We start from the raw sequence: 20846 nt of genomic DNA, 5'->3' as shown, positions 1-20846 counted from the left end.
TTTATGTATGATTTTTCTGTAAACCTACAACTTCTCTAATAAAAATATTACACAATCAAAAAAAAAAAAAACTGCCAAAAAAAAAAAAAAATCACTGAAGCAGTGAGTAAGAAAGTGTGTGTTGTGATACGTTCATGATATAAATAAAATAAGTATAAATTTCCTTTTTCTCTTAATTATTCTCTGGTACTTGAAGTCTGGATCACAGAATTTGGGAATTAGAGTTTCTCATGTTTAGGGTTATTTTATCTGCTTTAGATGCATTTTCCTGGTGGATTGTATGTTCCTTGAGAACAGGGATATGTCTTATATTTCTACCATTGACTTGTCACATAAGAAGAAATTTAGTGCTAGTTGGTTTAGTATTGTGGCTCTATACGCTTAATTGACCCAGCAGCTAACTAAACCCTTAAACTTTATTTTGACCCCCTCCCCGTTTGAACTTACAGTACTTGATGAATAATGTAAATGTATTTTTTATGATTTCCTGAATTTTATAGTGCTAAGTTGACACATATTAAATTGATAGATTTGAGAGTCAAACAAGCATGGGTTAAAAACTGTTGATTAATACCTGTGTTACCTTAGTCTTCCGTTTCATCATCTGTCTCACTTAGGGTTTTTGTGAGGAGTTAAATGAGATAATATCCGTAAAAAATTTAGAGTCCCAGGCTGAGATCCATTGTTCAATAAATGATAGCTACATATAGGTGTTTTTAAATTGTTTATTCTTTTTGTATTTCTTTGTAAATGATCTACCTTATCTAATCTTAATTTTGATTCATGGACATTTAGAATTTTAGGTAGGAATTACTTTTGATAGCTTTTCTTATTGTAATCTTTAGTGATTTCAATTTTGTTTTTGAGATATAATTCACATCTCATAAAATTCACCCTTTTACAGTATACAGTTCATGGTTTTAGTATACTCAGTAGTTGTGCAAGCATAACCACCATCTAATTCCAGAACATTTTCATAACCCCTTTTTCCAGTTTGCTAATGCTGCTATTATGCAAAACAGAAATGGATTGGCTGTTATAAAGGGGGTTTATTTGGTTACAAATTTAGTCTGAAGGCCATGAAAATGTCCAAATTAATGCATCAACACAAGTATACCTTCAGCGAAGGAAGGCCAGTGGTGTCGGGAAAACCTCTGTTAACTAGGAAGGCATGTGGCTGGCATTTGCTGATCCTGGGTTGTGTTCCAGTTCCTCTCCCAGCTCCTGTGCATTCTTCAAAATTTTGCTCTTGGGGTGTTTTGTCCTCTCTTATCTTCTCCAGAGCAAAGTCTGGGCTAGTATCTCCAAAGTATAAGCAAAAGTCTACTTCCAGCAGCCATCTCCAAAATGTCTCTCTAAGCTGCAGCAACAAGTTCCTTCTGTCTGTAAGCTCTCTCATAAGATTCCAGTGATTAAATCAAGAACCACACTAAATGGGCAGGGCCACACCTCCTTGGAAATAATTCAATCAGAGTTATCACCCACAGTTGGGTGGGTCACATCTCCATGGAAACAACTTAATCCAAATATTCCAACTTAATCAACACTAATACATCTGCCCCCACAAGATTGCATTAAAGAACATGGCATTTTGGGGGACATAAAACATCCAAACTGGCACACCCCTCCTCTCTAAAAAATTAAAAAACCTTTTCTATTAGCAGTCATTCCCTAATCCTATTTCCTCCATCCAGCGGCAGCTATTCATCTGATTCTTGTTGCTATGCATTTGTCACTTCTGATCATTTCATATAAATGTAATCATTGAATAAATGGCCTTTTCTGTCAGACTTTTTTTGCTCAGTATAATGTTTCAAGATTCATTCATGTTATCATGTATCAGAACTTCGTTCCTCTTTATGGCTCAATAATATTCCATTGTATGGATATGCCACATTTTGTTTATCCGTTCATCAATTGATAGGCATTTGGGTTGTTTCCACTTTTTGGCTATTATGAATATTGCTGCTATGAAATTTTGAGTACAACCTTTTATGATAGTCGTGTGTGTAGACATATGCTTTCATTTCATTTCATTCCACGCAGGAATGGAATGCTGGGCCAGTATGATCACTCTGTGTTTAAGTTTTTGAGGAGCTGCCAAACTGTTTTCCAAATCAACTCCACCATTTTACATTCCTATCAGCAGTGCATGAGGGTCCTAATTAATTCACATCCTGAGCAACACTTGTTATTGTCTGTCTTTTTTGTTATAGCCATCCTTATATGTGTGAAGTGATATCTTACGATTGTTTTGATTTGTATTTCCTTAATGACTATGTTGAGCATCTTTTTATGTGCTTATTGGCCATTTGTGTATTTTCTTCAGAGAATTGTCTATTCATATCCTTTCCCTATTTTAATTGGCCTATTTGTCTTTCTATTGTTGAGTCTTAGGAGTTCTTTATGTATTCTAGATTCCAGTCTCTAATCTGATATAGGATTTGCAAAATTTTTCTCACATTCTGTGTCCTATCTTTTCATTTTCTTTATAGTGTCCTTTGCACCAAAATTTTAAATTTTGATGAATCCAATTTATTTTTTGTTGTTGCTTGTGCTTTTCGTATCATAGCTGTCAAACTATTTTCCAGTCAGAGCTTATGAGAACTCATGCGTCTGTTTCCTTCTAACAGTTTTGTGGTTTTGCTCTTACATTAGGTCTTTGATCATTGTGAGTTAATTTTTATACATGGTGTGAGGTAGAGGTCAAACTTCATTCTTTCATATGTGGATATCTAGTTATTCCAAGCACCATTTGTTCCTTCCCCTTTGAGCTCTTCTTTCTCCATTGAATTATCTTGGCAGATTTCAATTTAAGAGTATTTTAAACTGTGGTGTCCTATTTGTCTTGCTTATCCTGATGCTGTAAGTATTATTCTTACCTTGTTGGCAGGTTGAATGAGGCAATAGGAGGCATAGATATTTTACAGTAACACTTTTCCCCAGTGTGAAAGCATCTCTTCTTGATAGGATTGATTTAATTATGTAGCACCTTATTATTTATTTTTTTAAATTCAGTTTTATTGAGATACATTCACATACCATACAGTCATCCATAGTGTACAATCAGCTGTTCACAGTACCATCACATAGTTGTATATTCATCACCACACTCAGTTTTTGAACATTTTCCTTATACCAGAAAAAATAAAAATAGGAATTAAAAATAAAAGTAAAAAAGAACACCCAAATCACCCCCCCCATCCCACTCTATTTTTCATTTAGTTTTTGTCCTCATTTTTCTACTTACCCATCCATACACTGGATAAAGGGAGTATGATCCACATGGTTTTCACAAACTTTCACCCCATGTAAGCTACATAGTTATACAGTTGTTGCAGTTTGATAGTTTCAGGTATTTACTTCTAGCTATTCCAGTACACTAAAACCTAAAAAGGTATATCTATATAGTGCATAAAAATATCCACCAGAGTGACCTCTTGACTCCATCTGAAATCTCTCAGCCAGTGAAACTTAATTTTGTTTCATTTTGCATCCCCCTTTTGGTCAAGAAGATGTTCTCAATCCTACAATGCTGGGTCCAGGCTCATCCCCTGGAGTCATATCCTGCATTGCCAGGGAGATTTACACCCCTGCGAGTCAGGTCCCACGTAGTGGGGAGGGCAGTGAGTTCACCTGCCAAGTTGGCTTAGCTTGAGAAAGAGGGCCACATCTGAGCAACAAAGAGGTACTCTGGGGAGACTGTTATGCACAATGACAAGCAGGCTTGTAAGAAGCTTGATAAGGCAAGCCCCAAGATAGAGGGCTCGGCATACCAAACCATCAGTCCTCAATGTTTGTGAGAATATCAGTAACAACCCAGGTGGGGAAGTCCAACATACCTGCATTTTCCCCCAGCTCCTCAGGGGGGCCCTGCGTGTATATTTTTATTCTCTGCCCAGATTACCTCGGGATGTATCGCTGTTTCACACTAACCTGTACAAACCTACCAGATCTCACTTCCTAGTCAAAGTTCCATGTAATTGTGGTGTTTAAATAAACTGTTTAGTGTACTACGGAAAACATAGATCCTGCATCAAATGAACATCTCTTCCCTTGGTCTCACACAGAAGTTGAAGTTTTAAAACACAGTCAGTATCATCCTTTACCCTTTGACCTGATTTGCCTTAGTCCTAACCAGATCTGCTTCATTTATATGTCTAATTGAAATCTGGACTCTTTTCCAGCTTTTTTAACAGTTGCTGTATGCGCTAATACTGACATTCATAGCGTCCAAGTTCTAGCTTTGAGTTTCATGTGTCACACTGATCCCAAAGTTCAGAGACCGACCAGATTATGCACAAAGGGATCAACATCTAGAATTTGGAGATAGCCATTACAATTCAGGAGTAGCTGTGAGTGCTGTAAGAGCTTACAATCTAGGGACCATTACAGTAAGCATTCTCCTGATAAGCTGTGCCCTAAGATTCAATTCTGAGTTCACACATTGTAGTTAATCCATATTGGTGAAGCATCATAATGTTTATCTTTTCGTTTCTGGCATACTTCACTCAAAATGCTGTCTACAGGATCCATTCACTTCGTTGTGTGTCTCACAGCATCACTCCTCGCAGTTGCTCAATATTCCATTGTATACATACACCACAGTTCACCATTCTGTTTATCAGTTGATGTACCCTTAGGCCACCTCTACCCATTGCAAATCACGAATACTGCCTCCATAAACACCCGTGTGCAAATGTCCATTCATATCCATGTCCCTGTTCTCAGATCTTCCAAGTATATACCCCATAAAGGGGTTGTAGGACCTTATGGCACCCACATACTTAGTTTCTTGTGGAACCATCATAATGTCCTCCAGATAGGTCTTATTCTGTCCTGTAAGTCTTTTTCTAGTATCAACAATTAATAAAAATACTGGGACTATGAGGGTGGGGATCAGTAAATAAATTATTAAATTAATTAGTTTTGGGAGTCAGTCATTGTCTTCCATGTTAGACTGTCATTTTTCTAATCATTTCTTTAAAATACCATGAGGGGATCTCTCCTACAAATGAAACAAACTCAGTGGTGTTCATTTACTTTTGCTGTTCTGTTCATTTTAATTTCTGTAGTTCACAGACTGGGGAAATAATTTTATATATTTTCATCTTTGCAGTTTCTCATTAGTGTTTTGATTTTTTTTATAATTTAAGCCTGGAGATGCTGGACAAAGTTGAGCCCCCAACTATACCGGAAGGTTATGCTATGTCTGTGGCATTCCATTGTTTGCTAGACCTTGTACGTGGAATCACTAGTATGATTGAAGGAGAGCTAGGAGAGGTTGAAACACAATGTCATACTACTGCTGAAGTAGCTTCTTCACCCACACAGTCATCAGAACATCAAGATTTACAGTCGACATCAGATCAAATGGATAAAGAAATAGGTATGATATTATGATTCTGTATTTTTTAATTTTATTTTGAAATAATTTGAAATTTACAGAGAAGTTGCAAAACTAATGGAGTTCCCTTTTCTCTTGATTCTCTAAGTGTTAGCACTTCATCATATTTGCCTTATCATTCTCTGTTTACATCTCTCTCTATGTATGTCACTACACATTTAACTGAACTATTTGAGGTTAAGTTGCAGACATGATGGCCCGTTAGCCCTTAAAACTTGCATGTGTAATGTCTAAAAATAAAGACCCTCTTCTACACACAGTCACCTTCAGAAATTTCGCATCAGCCCAATATTATCATCTAATCACAGATCCCATTCAAATTTCGCTGGTTGTCCCAGTGATGTCCTTTATGGTCCAGGATCACATATTGAACTTAGTTGTCATGTCTCTGTATTTCCTTTAATCAGGAAAAATTCATTAGTTTTTCCTTATTTTCTGTGATCTTGACATTTTTAAAGAGCACATGCCAGTCAGTTTGGGTTTGACTGGTGTTTCCTTATAATTGGATTGAATTTATGCAATTTTGTCAGAGCTACTACAGAAATGTTGCTGTGATGTACTTAGTATATCAACATACCAAGAGGCATTTAATGTCAATTTGTGTTATTACTGGTGTTGTTAACTTTACCACTTGGGAAATATGCTGTCTGCTGGGTTTCTTCACTGTAAAGTTAATTATCAACTTTTTGGGGAGAAATACTTGGAGACATCGATTGTTAATTGAAGTTTCACCTCCCCCATTTTTCTTTTCATTTATTTATTATGTTAGAATGGATTCATGGATTTCTGTTTTATCCAAAGGTTTACAATCTATAACTATCATTATTTAATTTCACTCTCAGATTGTCCCCAGAATGATCAGTGGGATCACCTTCCAGCTGGCCCCTGTGTCCTTTTGACTTGTATCAGTCATTCTTTGAGCACTTCCTTACTATCTGATTCAACAAGGTGTTCCAGGCTTATCTTGGATTTTTCTTGCCTAGTCTTGGAGTTAGCCAATTTCCCAAGGAGCTCTGGTTTGTTTTTAGTGGAAAATAGTATTTAGAAACTAATATGTGAGCACTAGGCATTTCTTTCTACTTGAGTAGAAAAATATGTGTATCCATACACACACACATAGCACACATCTGTCTATATTTTTTATGTCTGTCTGTCTATCTTATCTTAAATACCATGAAGTCACTTTGATTTTTCCAATTCTAATGCAGTACCACCAGGTTTACTTTCATTTTTGGTGTTCATAACTCCTTCTCCAACAGTGAGAAACCTGGCTCCCATTTTACTCAATGAATTTGCTTACTTGCTCAATTCTCAATTTATATAACCAACCCCTTGGTTGAGCCAGCTAGTTACATCATACTCTGCTTTCACTTCTAGCTGGTCACACAGGCTAAAAGTTTGGCCTGATGAAGAGGAAGAGAATAGGAAGTGATGTTATATATATTTTTAAAAAGATATCAATTAATTTGTATACAGAGAGATCTTACCATAGATATTTAAAAACAACTTTGTTTTAAAACTTCTTGATGTCTCAAACAATGTGTGGTTTTTCAAGTTTTCATTTTTTTCAGATACATTTAAAATATTAAAGCTTTAATATTTATTGAGTTGTTGATGGAATATTTGACATTGTCAGATGATGAAAATTTTAGAATTTGACATCTTGTTAAATATTGTGACAACCGTAATTATTGTTGAGTATAATACATTTTTTTCCTTTTAAGTTTGCAGAGCTGTTTGGGAAGAAATGGTGAATGCCTGCTGGTGTGGTCTTCTTGCTGCACTTTCACTGCTTCTTGATGCCAGGTATTATGTCTTTGTAAGTTTTATATTACATGTGGCAGTTATATTAAAAACAGCATTACAGTGATTTATTTAAATTTGGCCTAAGAATTGTTCCCTGTTATAACTTTTTTATGTGACAAACATTATTCTTTTTTCACCATCCATTCTTATCCTTACTGTGCCCCCACCAGAATTCTTGTCACAATATTATAATGGAAAATACAGTCCAAAATATTTTTAAAAGTCATTTTTGTTTCAAAACTTAACGTACTACTTTTGCAATGATGATGAATTATATTGTTCAATTTCTTTGGTGTTTTTATTCAGAACTGAAGAATTTGCTACTCATTTTTGAACGCTTGATATTTTAAGTTAAGTCTTTGAGTTCCTGACTGTTTTCCTAAATAATAAATATAGGTATTGTATGTTGCCTTTATCCAGTTGGAATTTTCAAATATTATGTTAATTAGTTAAAATTCCTTACTAGGTATATCAATTTAAACAATATTTTATATAGATTTTCTTAGAACTTAATTTAATACCTAATTCCACATCATGTTCTGCAGCATAATTAAAAATAAATTAATCAGATTAAATAAATGCCTTATCTTTCCAGCACAGATGAAGCCGCCACTGAGAATATTTTGAAAGCTGAACTGACTATGGCTGCTCTCTGTGGAAGGCTGGGCCTCGTGACTTCAAGAGATGCCTTTATAACTGCAATATGCAAAGGTTCCCTGCCTCCTCATTATGCTCTGACTGTATTGAATACCACCTCTGCAGCTACACTTTCCAACAAATGTAAGACTTAAAATTATTCAAAGTTCTCTTCATCCTGTTTGGTGACTTGGTGTAGAGAAAAGATTATAGAAATTCTGAGTTCAAACCTCAGCTCTTCCACTCACTGCCTCTGTGAACTGGGGGTAGTTAATATCCTGGAGACTTAGTATCTGAATCTCATTAAAAAAATTGGAGTGGGGGCTAATACCAATTTTAAATGGTAGTTGTGAGGATAATGTAAGATAAATCTGGATGTCTTCTGTAAACTGTAACATATTTTGAAATGGTGGTGATGATTTTTTTAATGCAACAAATAGAATAGTATTGTTTGCAATCACTTTGATTAAGCTGTCATCCAAAATTTTTTTTTCTTGTTGAATACTTGGAAAATATTCATTTGATACATGTAATATAAATATATTTCAAAAAGATATTCTGTTTTCAAAATGAAAATGTGAGTATTGGTCTCTAACTAGAAAAGTATACTGGAATACGTATTTCAAATGCTTAATGTGTGCTAATTCTATTTTGCTTATGAAGAAATCTACTCTAGTTTTAAAATTTTTTGAGTGATGTAGAAAATAACTTATTTGCCAGTTGTCTTGGTTTTTGCATACCTCATGAGATTTTAAAATGCTTGCAGAAGGATAATAGGTGATACTGGTATTTAAGTAATTACCATAGTTGAACTTAGTTTGATCGGATTGATAATATTTCTATATAAAACATACCTGTGAATGCAACATGAAAAGTATATTTTAATTATTTAGGCTTTTCTTTGTGGTCTAGCATACTCCATTCAGGGTCAGAGTGTTATGATGATAAGTCCATCAAGTGAATCTCACCAGCAAGTTGTGGCAGTTGGTCAGCCTCTAGCAGTACAACCTCAAGGGACAGTAATGGTAAAGTACTGGTTCTTTTCTTGATTCCTATTCAACTAGCAAGGGAACCCATTTTTGGTATTTGCCAAGCTTTGTCATCGCACTTTATTTATGGTATTTTATCTGGATGGTACTATAAAGAAACTAGTTAACTGTGCAGTTGACATTATTATAACCAACTATGATAACACAACCTTTATTCAAATGAATTTGTTCTATACAAAATCATTGAAAATAGGCATTCAAACCTATTTTCTTAATATTTTTGTTTCTTATTTAAAAAGATATTTGAATAACAATTACTGCAAATGTGTCCCTTTTTATGTAGCTAACTTCCAAAAATATCCAGTGTATGAGGACTTTACTTAACCTGGCACACTGCCATGGGGCTGTTCTTGGTACATCATGGCAGCTTGTCCTGGCAACTCTACAGGTATGTTCTAGTGTCTGGGTGGTTTTTCTATCTAAATGCTAACAGTTAAACTAAGTAATGCTTGTTGGTGCTTTGGAAAGGCCTGAGCAATAGTGTAAGTTTGAAAAACAGTTGGAAAGGAAAAAGGACATGGAATATATTGTATGATGTGATGGCACGCTTGTCATAACTGCCCAAGTTCCCTTGCCTAGGTTTGGTGTAGTAAGTATTTATGTGAATGTTAACTTCTGATTTTCACTTTATTTATTGAAAGCCTGCTACTGATTTTAATTTTGGTTATTAGAAGTTACTACTAATTTTAATTGTAGTTACTAGAATTTTTATAATTTTATAAATTTGTTTTGATTTTTTTTTTCTTTTTTTTTTTCTTAATTTACAGCATCTTGTGTGGATTCTGGGATTAAAACCTAGTAGTGGTGGTACTTTGAAACCTGGGAGAGCTGTAGAAGGACCCAGTACAGTAAGTGGTAGTCATTTTTTTTTACAATTAATGTTTCCCAGAATGTTCATAACGTTAACATTTAATGTTATTTCTCATTTAGGTTCTAACAACAGCAGTTATGACAGATTTACCAGTGATTTCCAATATACTGTCAAGATTGTTTGAAAGCTCACAGTAAGAGTCAGTTTTTTGTTTTGATTGATAGAAACTATTAGGTATATATTGTAGATCAGTATGTCTTATTACTTCATTTTTGTTTTAGGTATCTTGATGACGTATCATTACATCATTTAATAAATGCGCTTTGCTCCTTATCCCTAGAAGCAATGGATATGGCCTATGGAAATAATAAGGTGTGATATTCTACCTTTCTGTTTTAAATATAGCACATTATTTAGCAATTAGCAGTACACTCTTTGTAATATTGGCTAATCATAATTTATTGGACTTTTACCATTTATATTTGATATTTATTGAAGGGAGAGTAAACGAGGTATGATTCGGCTTGTGATATGCCTAAGTATGTATTGCAGTTTTCAGTTGTGTTCATTTCTGTTGTGTCCTGAATATTTTTATCAATAATTATGCAACACTATTTTAATGAATGAATTCCATAAAATGTCACAGTTATTACTTGTAATTCAAGGTATAAATTTATGATTCTGGTAATTTAAGATTTAAGTCAAGGAATATATGTCAGTGTCTCCATTCCTCTTGTCCATATTGAAATGGAAGATAAGGAGCTAATCGTTTCTGTTTGAAGTTAATGATTCTCCCTTCATGTTACTATCCTAGAGAATATACCTTGAAAATTAAATTTTTCTTTGTTAATTGACTGAGTGAATAGAACAGTGCTTTTGAATATTAGCGCTTCAAGAACATTACTCTGGTTGGAAGCAATGTAGTTATTTTAGGTTATTTGTTTTTTCTTATTCCTTTGTTTTGGTTTTGTTTGAAATGTTTTTTTTTAATTTTTGTTTTTTAATTTTTTGATGAAGTTAAAAAAAACAAAATAAAGAACATTACTCTGTACTCAAAATATATTCTATTATACTTGGCAAATGCAAGAAAATTTGTGTTTATATCATTTACAAATAAGTGAAGACAGTCCAAAACATGATTAAAAAGCTGAGAGTTTGGCTTTGTAACTAACATCCAACTGTAGGATCCAAAATTATGTTGCTAGAGCAAAGTTTCATATATTATAGTACACAGATACAGAATTACATAAATATGTAAATGCCATGCAGATGTATTATAGTTTGTTCCAAATCAAGGCAAGAATGATATAAAATATAGTGAAATTAACAATTTCTTGATATCTTGAATAACCTACATCTTTCAGATTACAATTTAACACTTAACTGTTTCTAATAGAGTATCATGGTGAAATCTGGGCAAGTTTATATGTTAAATCTTATGTCTTGAAAACTTAAGTATTCACTCAGCAAGCATAGTATGCTTACTATATGCATCCCCCTGCTAGGGGATATAAAGATAATATGAAATTTCTACTTTCAAAGAGCATATAAGCTACTTGGCTGATGAGTAAGTGGCAGTTAAGATGATGTAGGAGTCTGAATCAATAGTATAGATATTAAATGATGTTATATGAGAAGTTTTTAGTACATATTTATATTAAGATAAATTAAGATTAGTGTGATTGGGGTTGGATGTTGAAGGAATGTTAAGATTTATATAGATAGAAAAGGGCAGGTTCATGGAATCAAATAAGTCACGATCAGTGAGGTTCAATTATCTGTGTTCCTATGGAAACTACTTGATTATTTGTTTTATATGGATTTTTATTCACTGTCAAACATGTTACTAAAGGGTGACCCTCAGCTGCTGAGCAAGCATTTTTAGCTTGTGTAATGGAAGAATGGGCCAAAAGCTCTGTGTGGTGACCTGTTTAAAAATAAAGTGTCATGAAATTAAAAAAAAAAAAAAAAAGATATCAGTGAGGTTTGAGAAGAAACTAGGAAATGTGATGATTAATAGTTTATTGTTATCTTTGAAGAGTATAATTATTAAGAAGGTGGTAGGAATAGATGCCGTCTTTCAGGGAGGCTTATAGGGGACAAGTGTTGAACAAGTGGATACACCAAGTGGAAAAGAGATTACTTTTTTAGGAATAGGTTCACATGTATCCTTTTTAGAATTTAGTTTTGCAAACTGAAGTGTAAATATGGAATGGAAATAATATAAGCTTTATAAAAGTATTAAAGTGTAAGCTTTATAAAACAATTTAGATGGAGGTTATAAAACAGTTTTTTATTCAATTGTGTCTTCTATAAATATTATAAATATGCAGATGTTAGAATGAGTAGAAAATTTATAGTTTTTTGCATTATTTAAACAAAAGTTTATAAATATTAGCTGTTCTGAGTGAGTTAAATATTCTAGGGATTAAAGTCATATATATATATATTGATATATATATATCAATGTTCTTCAAGTGTGACTTGAAAGTGACCAGTCATCTCAGTTTTGATCCTCATTTCAGGAGTTTGTGCTAATGTGTATGGGGTAGCTTATGGTAAAACTTGCAAAGTTTTTCTTAGAAGAAGGTAATGCTGATGATCCTTTTGCATACATATTACCATACCAAGCTTAGTATAACAACAACAGAAATAATAAGCAGCTATTGTTCGAGTATTTACCGTATACAAGCACTAACTTAAATTATTTTGTTTAAAAAACTTTGTAAGGTGAAGTGGTAATATCCTCCTTTTTATAGATAAAGATGGGAAAACAGAAAGCTTAAATAAGTTACCTGAGGTTGCCTACTTAGTAATTGGTAGAGCTTGGATTTATACCCACATGTATCATTCCAAAACTCAATTTTTAACTACCTTGCTAGTGGCTTACTTTTGGTGTGTCTCAAAGTCAGCTATAGAGTTTTTTAAACATACAGATGTCAGTGTCACATTCCAGGCTTCCTGAGTCAGAATCTTCATGGGATCTGTGTATCTAGACATTCATTAAATGCTACATGTGATTCCTGTGACATCCTGGTTAAAATGCTGCTGCTGCTGATGTCATTCTTGTTGATATAGAAATAGATAACATTTCTTGGGGGCTTATTATTTGCAAACACTTTATTTTCTTTTTTTCAATTTTATTGATATATATTCACACATACACAAACCATCTGAAGTATAAATCACTGGCTTGCAGTATCATCATGTACAACTACATCTCCATGATCAATTTTAGAACATTTCATTACTCCAGAAATAAGAGTAAAAAATAAAATTCAAATCCTCCCATACCCCTTATTCCTCTCTGTTGTTGACCCATAGTATTGGTGTAGTAATTTGTTACTGTTGATGAAAGAATATTAAAATATTACTGTTAGCTATAGTCCATAGTTTGCAATAGCTGTTTTTTCCTATATACCCCTCTATTTCTATTATTTTTTTTACATCTGTAGTAGCTCATGCAAGAACTTATTTTTATATATGACTTTAAATAACCACTTTCAATCAAATTCACCTACAATACATTACTATTACTTATAATCTCAAGAACAAGCTACCATTACCTCTGTCCATTCCCAAACATTTAAGTTCAACCTCGTTAACAATTCTGTACACATTTGGTGACTGCTCCCCCTTCTCTAGCTTCTGTCTGTCTCTAGGTACCCTGTTTTCTACATTTTAAGACTCTGAGTTTACATGTTCAAGTTAGTTCATATTACTGAGATCATACAATATCTGTCCTTTTGTGTCTGGCTTATTTTACTCAGCTATATGTCCTCAGGGTTCATCCATGTTGTTATACACTTCAAGACCTTATTCCTTCTTATTACTGCATAATATTACATTGTATGTATATACCACATTTTGTTTATCCAGTCATCTGTTAATGGGCTCTTAGATCGTTTCCATCTTTTGGTAATTGTGAATAATGCCACTTTGAACATTGTACCAGTGTCTATTTGTGCCCCTGCTTTCAGATCTTCTGAGTGTGTACTGAGTAGTGGAATTGCTAGGTCATAGGGCAACTCAACATTTAGTTTTCCAAGGAACTGCCATACTGTCTTCCACAGTAGCTGTACCGTTTTTCATTCCCACCATCAGTGAATAAATGTTGCCAGGCACTTTCTAACATGAGGTATACAGGTACTGTAGTATTAGTTGGTTCTCTGTTATCTCCATTTTACAGATTAAAAATAAAAAACATTGAGAAGAGGTAGTAGTTTACCCAAGGTTTCATAGTTGTTAATTGGTAGAGTTGAGATGAGATCTTAGGCAGTTAGATCTTAGGCAGTTAAAACTCCACAAGCTACAGTCTTAACCACTATACCATATTGTTTCTAGAATCATGAATTTTCTACTACAAACGTTCTTAGAGTGCCTATAAGGTTAGCACATGCAAGAAGAGTTACCCTAACCTATCTATATTTGTCTTAATACTCTAGTGTATTTGCTTTCTACTAGGAAAGAAAGATGATGTCAAACATTTCCAAATTAAAATTTTTTGAGCACTGTAAACATGTTAAGGATATAGAATGATAAGATCTTTTCCTTAAAAAAATTAGAAAATTATTATTCTCATGATTTTTTTTTTAAGTTGGTCTGTCTTTTTTTAGTTCCATGTCTCTGTTTGATATACCACAGCCATCCATCAGAAAATACTCAAAGTTTTTGTCAGATAAATTTACGTTTACGCATTGTTACCTGCATTGGATTAGAAATAATTGTCCTTTGATTTTCTTCAATGAAACTATGAAATTCATGGACCAAGTGGTCTAATTTAGCCATATGTTTTGTACACTGATTTCCTAGCTTTCTAATTATTGACATGCCAGTAACTTTAGAGAACTGTTTTGTCTTCTGTCTCTTCTATTCTCTCAGTTTCTAAAACTGACAGCCCTGATTTCTGCTCTACTCTTTTTTTTTTTTAATTTTTATTGAGATTGTTCAGATACCATACAATTATCCAAAGATCCAAAGTGTACAATCAGTTGCCCCTGGTACCCTCATACAGCTGTGCCTCCATCACCACACTTAATTTTTGTTCAGTTTTTAGAAACTTTTCATTACTCCAGACAAGAAATAAAGTGAAAGATGAAAAAAAAAAAAAAAAAGGAAAGGGAACTTGAATCCTCCCATATCCCTAACCAACCCCCCTCAATTGTTGACTCGTAGTGTTGGTATAGTACATTTGTTACTGTTTATAAAAGAACGCTGAAATACTACTAACTGTGGTATATAGTTTGCAATAGGTATACATTTCTTCCCTATATGCCCCTCCATTATTAACTTCTAATTGTATTGTCATACATTTGTTCTGGTTCATGAAAGAGATTTCTGATATTTGTACAGTTAATCATGGACATTGCCCACCATAGGATTCAGTTTTATACATTCCCATCTTTTGACCTCCAGCTTTCCTTCTGGTGACATATATGACTCTGAGCTTCCCCTTTCCACCTCGTTCATGCACCATTCGTTACTGTTAGTTATTCTCACATCTTGCTACCGACACCTCTGTTCATTTCCAAACATTTAAGTTCATCCTAATTGAACATTCTGCTCATACTAAGCAACCACTCCCCATTCTTAAGCCTCATCCTGTATCTTGGTATCTTATATTTCATGTCTATGAGTATACATATTATAATTAGTTCCTATCAGTGAGACCCTGCAATATTTGTCCTTATGTGTCTGGCTTATTTCACTCAGTATATTGCCCTCGAGGTTTTGTCATCAACCCATTTTTTTTTTTTTAAGATGGTTTTGTTCACACACCATATGTTCCATCCTAAGTAAACAATTGATGGTTCTCTGTATGGTCACATATTTATGTGTTCACCACCTTCACCACTATCTATCTAAGGGCATCTACATTTCTTCCACAAGGCAGGAGGGAGAGTCAAAGAAGGTAGAGAGGCAAAAGAAAGAGGGAAAAAAAATGACAGCTAGGAAGCAGCAAAAGGAAAAATAACCTTAAATCAAAGTAGAGTAAAGAGTTACACAACATCACCAGTGTCAAGTGTCTAACATGCCTCCCCTATCCCTCCCTCTTATCTGCATTTACCATGGTATATTGCCTTTGTTACATTAAAGGAAGCATAATACAATGATTCTATTAGTTACAGTCTCTAGAGTTTATGCTGATTGCATCCCTCCCCCAGTGCCTCCCCATTTTTAACACCTTGCAAGGTTGACATTTGCTTGTTCTCCCTCGTAAAAGAACATATTTGTACATTTTATCACAATTGTTGAACACTCTAGATTTCACAAAGTTACACAGTCCCAGTCTTTATCTTTCATCCTTTCTTCTGGTGTCTCACATGCTCCCAACCTTCCTCTCTCAAGCATATTCATAGTTACCTTTGTTCAGTGTACTTACATTACTGTGCTACCATCTCCCAAAATTGTGTTCCAAACCACGCACTCCTGTCTTCTATCACTCTGTAGGGCTCCCTTTAGTATTTCCTTTAGGGCAGGTGTCTTGTTCACAAAATCTCTCATTGTCTGTTGGAAAATATTTTGAGCTCTCCCTCATATTTGAAGGACTGCTTTGCTGGATATAGGATTCTTGGTTGACGGTTTTTCTCTTTCAGTATCTTAAATATATCACACCACTTCCTTCTTGCCTCCATGGTTTCTGCTGAGAGATCCGCACATAGTCTTATGAAGCTTCCTTTGTATGTGATGGATTGCTTTTCTCTTGCTGCTTTCAGGATTCTCTCTGTGTCTTTGACATTTGATAATCTGATTATTAAGTGTCTTGGCATAGGCCTATTCAGATCTTTTCTGTTTGGAGTACGCTGTGCTTCTTGGATCTGTAATTTTATGTCTTTCAAAAGAGATGGGAAATTTTCATTGATTCTTTCCTCTATTATTGCTTCTGCCTCTTTTCCCTTCTCTTCTCCTTCTGGTACACCAATGATATGTACATTCTTGTACTTTGTTTCATCCTTAAGTTCCCGGAGATGTTGCTCATGTTTTTTCATTCTTTTCTCCGTCTGCTTTGCATGTAGGCTTTCAGGTATTTTGTTCTCCATTCCTGAGTGTTTTCTTCTGCCTCTTGAGATCTGCTGTTGTATGTTTCCATTGTGTCTTTTGTGTCTTGTATTGTGCCTTTCATTTCCATAGATTCTGCTAGTTGTTTTTTTGAACTTTCGATTTCTGCCTTATGTATGCCCAGTGTTTTCTTTACAGCCTCTATCTGTTTTGCCAAATCTCTAAACTTTTTGAATTGATTTAGCATTAGTTGTTTAAACTCCTGTATCTCAGTTGAAGTGTACGTTTGTTCCTTTGACTGGGCCGTAACTTCATTTTTCTTAGTGTAGGTTGTAGTTTTCTGTTGTGTAGGCATCTGACCTCCTTAGGCCATGCCAATCAGGTTTTCCCAGACGAGAACAGGCTCAGGTCACAGAAGGAGGAAATATTCAGTATCTGGTTTCCCTGATGGTTTTTCTTAGAGGATTGACACACCTGTGCTTTTCTGCCCAGTAGGTGCAACTTCAGCCTATCACCAGCTTGTGTAAGAGGGTGTGGCCTGTGGTTCTCCTCCCCCAGGCTTTGGGGTCTGGTTCCGGTAAGGCAGCCAGTAGAGCTGGGCCCCTCCCTTTCCTCTTGGGAAGCTATGCCCCCTCCAGAGAGGTCATGTGCATATCAATAAGTTCTTCGTTTCTCTGACTCTGCTGGTCAAAGTGTTGCGATTTTAAAATGGCTGAGGCTTTCTTTACTGCAAAGTGCTGCAGCTGAAAACGGCTGAGTCTTTCTCCACAGAGAGAGAAAGGGACAGAAAGCTCCCAAATTCACCTATCAGCCAAAGATAGCACCCAATCCTCCGGGCTCCCTGTCCTGAGACAGATATGTCCCCCGACTCTCCCAAGGTCAGTTGTCACCAAAAGCCTCTGTCTGCTTGTTGGTGATTCGCTGTCTGTACTGAGCAGTTATCATTAAAACCCCAGTTGGAGCTGGGCTAAGGTACACTAGCTTGTTTGGAGAGTACTGCTCTCTAGCACCGCGACGCTTCCATGAGGGAGGGGCTCTCGGCTCTCAGTGTGGGTCCGCAGTTTTTAGTTACAGATTTTATGCTGTGATCTCGGGCATTCCTCCCAGTTCAGGTTGGTGGATGATGAGTGGACAGTCACATTTATCTTCCTGCAGTTATTCTAGGTTATTTACTAGTTTTTTGGTCATTTATGAATTGTTTCAGGGGGACTAACAGTCTTCCACTCCTCTCTATGCCGCCATCTTAGCTCCTCCTCTGCTCTACTCTTGACTTTGTATTTCTTTCCCTAGTCTCTGCTCTCTCCCCTCTGTATTTTTCAGATTTCCTGACAGTCACACATAAAACCTGGACACTTTAATAAGAGTTTCATAATAAGAATGTTTCTTTTCTTCTGCTCAGAAGACTAGTCATTGTGTGTGGCTGATACAATTTTTGAATTTTTAGTTTTTTTTATAGTCAAAGTACTCAGAATTCTTCTATCAAAATGTAATACATTTTCTCCCTAGGAACCATCTCTTTTTGCTGTTGCCAAGTTGTTAGAAACTGGTTTAGTTAACATGCACCGAATTGAAATTTTATGGAGACCCCTTACTGGCCATCTACTTGAGGTAACCTATTTTTCTTAAATATATTTAATTTTTCTGTTACAAGATTTTGAATGACTTACTGTTTGTGCATATGATTATATTACCAGAATAATTACATTGGACTAATGATTCTGGATAACCATTTGAAAAATCAGTGTTAACTTTTTTTTTTCTTTTCTGTCCTTGTACTTATAGCTCTATATTTTATCCAGGACTAAAATTATACAGAAATTGGTTTGGTAAAGGAGTAGATTGCTTTTGTTGACTAAAAGTTGGGGAAATTTTAAATTGAGAAATACCAGAGAAATCCCTCCATTAACTGTTAGATTGGGACCTCTTTCTTTTTTTATACAGTCTCTTGACTACTTAAGGTTCCAGCTAGTTCTGGAACGATTTAAGGTAATTGGGGCTGAGAGTTAGTAGTAAATCCTCATTTACACCTTTTGCTATGATTATGAGATAGTCCTTCTACAAAGGGAAAAACTTGATTAGTATCACTAGTTATTGTTAATGCCACCCGGAATTTTATCTGGATTTGTGTTCTCTTGTATTCAAATTGGGGCAATCCTTAAGAATTAGCTGCTATTTAATAACCAGCTCCTTCTCCTGGCATCTGTGTTCACTTTAGGTTTAGGTTACCAGAGTCTTTTATGTTGTTTTTAGTAACCTAAGAAAGATACAATCCTTAGTAAGGATGTGCATGAACTTTTAAAATTTTTTTTCATTTTATTGGGAAGACTTTTATGAATTATCAAAGGATATATGCAGATTTCTTCTTACTGGACATTCATGTCAAACGGCAAACAAGCAGTTTTTAAAATTTTAACACAATAGTTGATTATGAGCTTAGACTAAATTAGGAACCTTGGTGCCAGTTTGCTTCTTTCGTTTACTGTGAAGACGTATAATTTACTTTCATGAAATCCTTTTTTTCCCTGTGATTTTAGTTTCATGTTTTTCCTCTCTGTTTCTCTATTGCTTCCTCTTGTCCCATATTCAGAAGGTAAGTTTGATTACATTTTGGATATAATTTTTCTTTCAACCCTTACTGATTATAATTTGGTATAATTTTTAAGCTGCATAAAGAACAGAAAATATGTTTTTTAATTTTTCTTTTCCCAACTTGTCTGATTTGCATCTTAAGTATATAAATTATTTAATTTTTGTTCAATGTATATACTTTTAGGTCTGCCAGCATCCAAACTCTCGAATGAGAGAATGGGGAGCAGAAGCCTTAACTTCACTTATTAAAGCAGGATTAACATTTAACCATGATCCTCCACTTTCACAAAACCAGGTAATATGAGGAGACTCCTATCTCATTTTTATAAAAGAATAATTAATATAAAATCATCCTTTCACATATGTAATTATTTTTTTAAAAAATTATCAAGTGGAGAGAATTCTAAAAATAGGTTTTTGCTATTTAATATTCTATTTTGTATGTAGGCCATGGATCTCTTAAAGCGAACTGATAATGCCTGTTGTATCTTTAGGATTGTCTTTATAAAAAATTTTGAACAATTGTGAATGATACTGAACTAAATTAATAAATTGCCTATGATTGATCTCCTGGTCTAAAAGTTTCCCTCTTCATGCAGTGCTGTGGCTTGTTTATGGGGCCCAACTTTATTATCCTCTTTTGCTTTGGTCCTTACCTGCCTCTGATTGTTTTCTATCTTATTACCCTTACATGGGGAGAAAACAAGTAGCAAAAGAGGTGAGCATAATAAAATAGATTTTTATTTTTAAATAACTTAAAAGTCATTTTATATTTCCAAAGTTAACTTTGTGTCATGAATCCTTTGTCCTAACACTCTTAATCATATGCATATATCTTAGTTTTTCGAAAGTTCACCAAAGTTTTATTGTTTCAAGACTGAGTAGGAATGAAGCTTTTAATAACCATTCCCATAGCTCTTATACGCTTATTGTTCTGTAATTGTATTCTACAAATTTATTCAACAAATAATTATTGCCTATACATTGTGTGCCAGACAGTGTTTTAGCTTGGGGTGGAATAATGACCAAGACAGAAAAGGTTCATGCTCTTATACAGCTTACATTTATTGATTTCCTATTTTTCCCTATGACAAGTTGAGTTTTTTGAAAAGAAAAACCTTGCCTTTTTATTTAATATCCCTTGCCAGCTTAGTACCTGGCACATAGTGAGAGCTTAATGTTTGGTCGATCAGTGAACCAAGTAAATGAATCCTTAGGAAGAAGAAAATTAACAATGAGTCAGCTGTTTTCAGATGCTGAAAGGATGGAATCAAGTGCTTTTTTAATACTCCAACAGATTTCATGGTTTTATGTCATCTTTGTTAATATCTGCCATATTTGTTCATTCTTTAGGGGTGTTATAGCTTCTTTTATTACATTACACTTGAATTTTAAATTTAAATGTATGGCATACATTGATAAAGCAAATGAAAGGTAATTTTAGAAATTGGGAATTTTTTCCCCTCTCCAGATACAGCTAGATATGTATTTCCTTGGTGAGGTTCATTTTTATAGGTCTATAATTGGTGTCTTTTAAAATAAGGAAGCT

General features: G+C 34.6%; 1 protein-coding gene across 1 annotated transcript in view; it reads left to right on the top strand.

The window, feature by feature from the left end:
- The window catches only part of MON2 (MON2 homolog, regulator of endosome-to-Golgi trafficking), a 193764-nt gene that overhangs the window by 74297 nt on the left and 98621 nt on the right, over window positions 1-20846 (top strand). The window contains 10 exon segments of the mRNA XM_037848170.1: window positions 5157-5389; window positions 7132-7213; window positions 7809-7993; window positions 8762-8874; window positions 9182-9286; window positions 9666-9746; window positions 9829-9902; window positions 9991-10081; window positions 18215-18316; window positions 19482-19592. Coding sequence (XP_037704098.1) covers window positions 5157-5389; window positions 7132-7213; window positions 7809-7993; window positions 8762-8874; window positions 9182-9286; window positions 9666-9746; window positions 9829-9902; window positions 9991-10081; window positions 18215-18316; window positions 19482-19592 — 1177 coding nt within the window.

The sequence above is a fragment of the Choloepus didactylus genome, chromosome 8 (genome assembly GCF_015220235.1).
Source record: "Choloepus didactylus isolate mChoDid1 chromosome 8, mChoDid1.pri, whole genome shotgun sequence".
NCBI lineage: Eukaryota > Metazoa > Chordata > Mammalia > Pilosa > Megalonychidae > Choloepus > Choloepus didactylus.
Note: the sequence above shows the minus strand (reverse complement) of the source record. Positions and strands in the feature narration are given on the sequence as shown.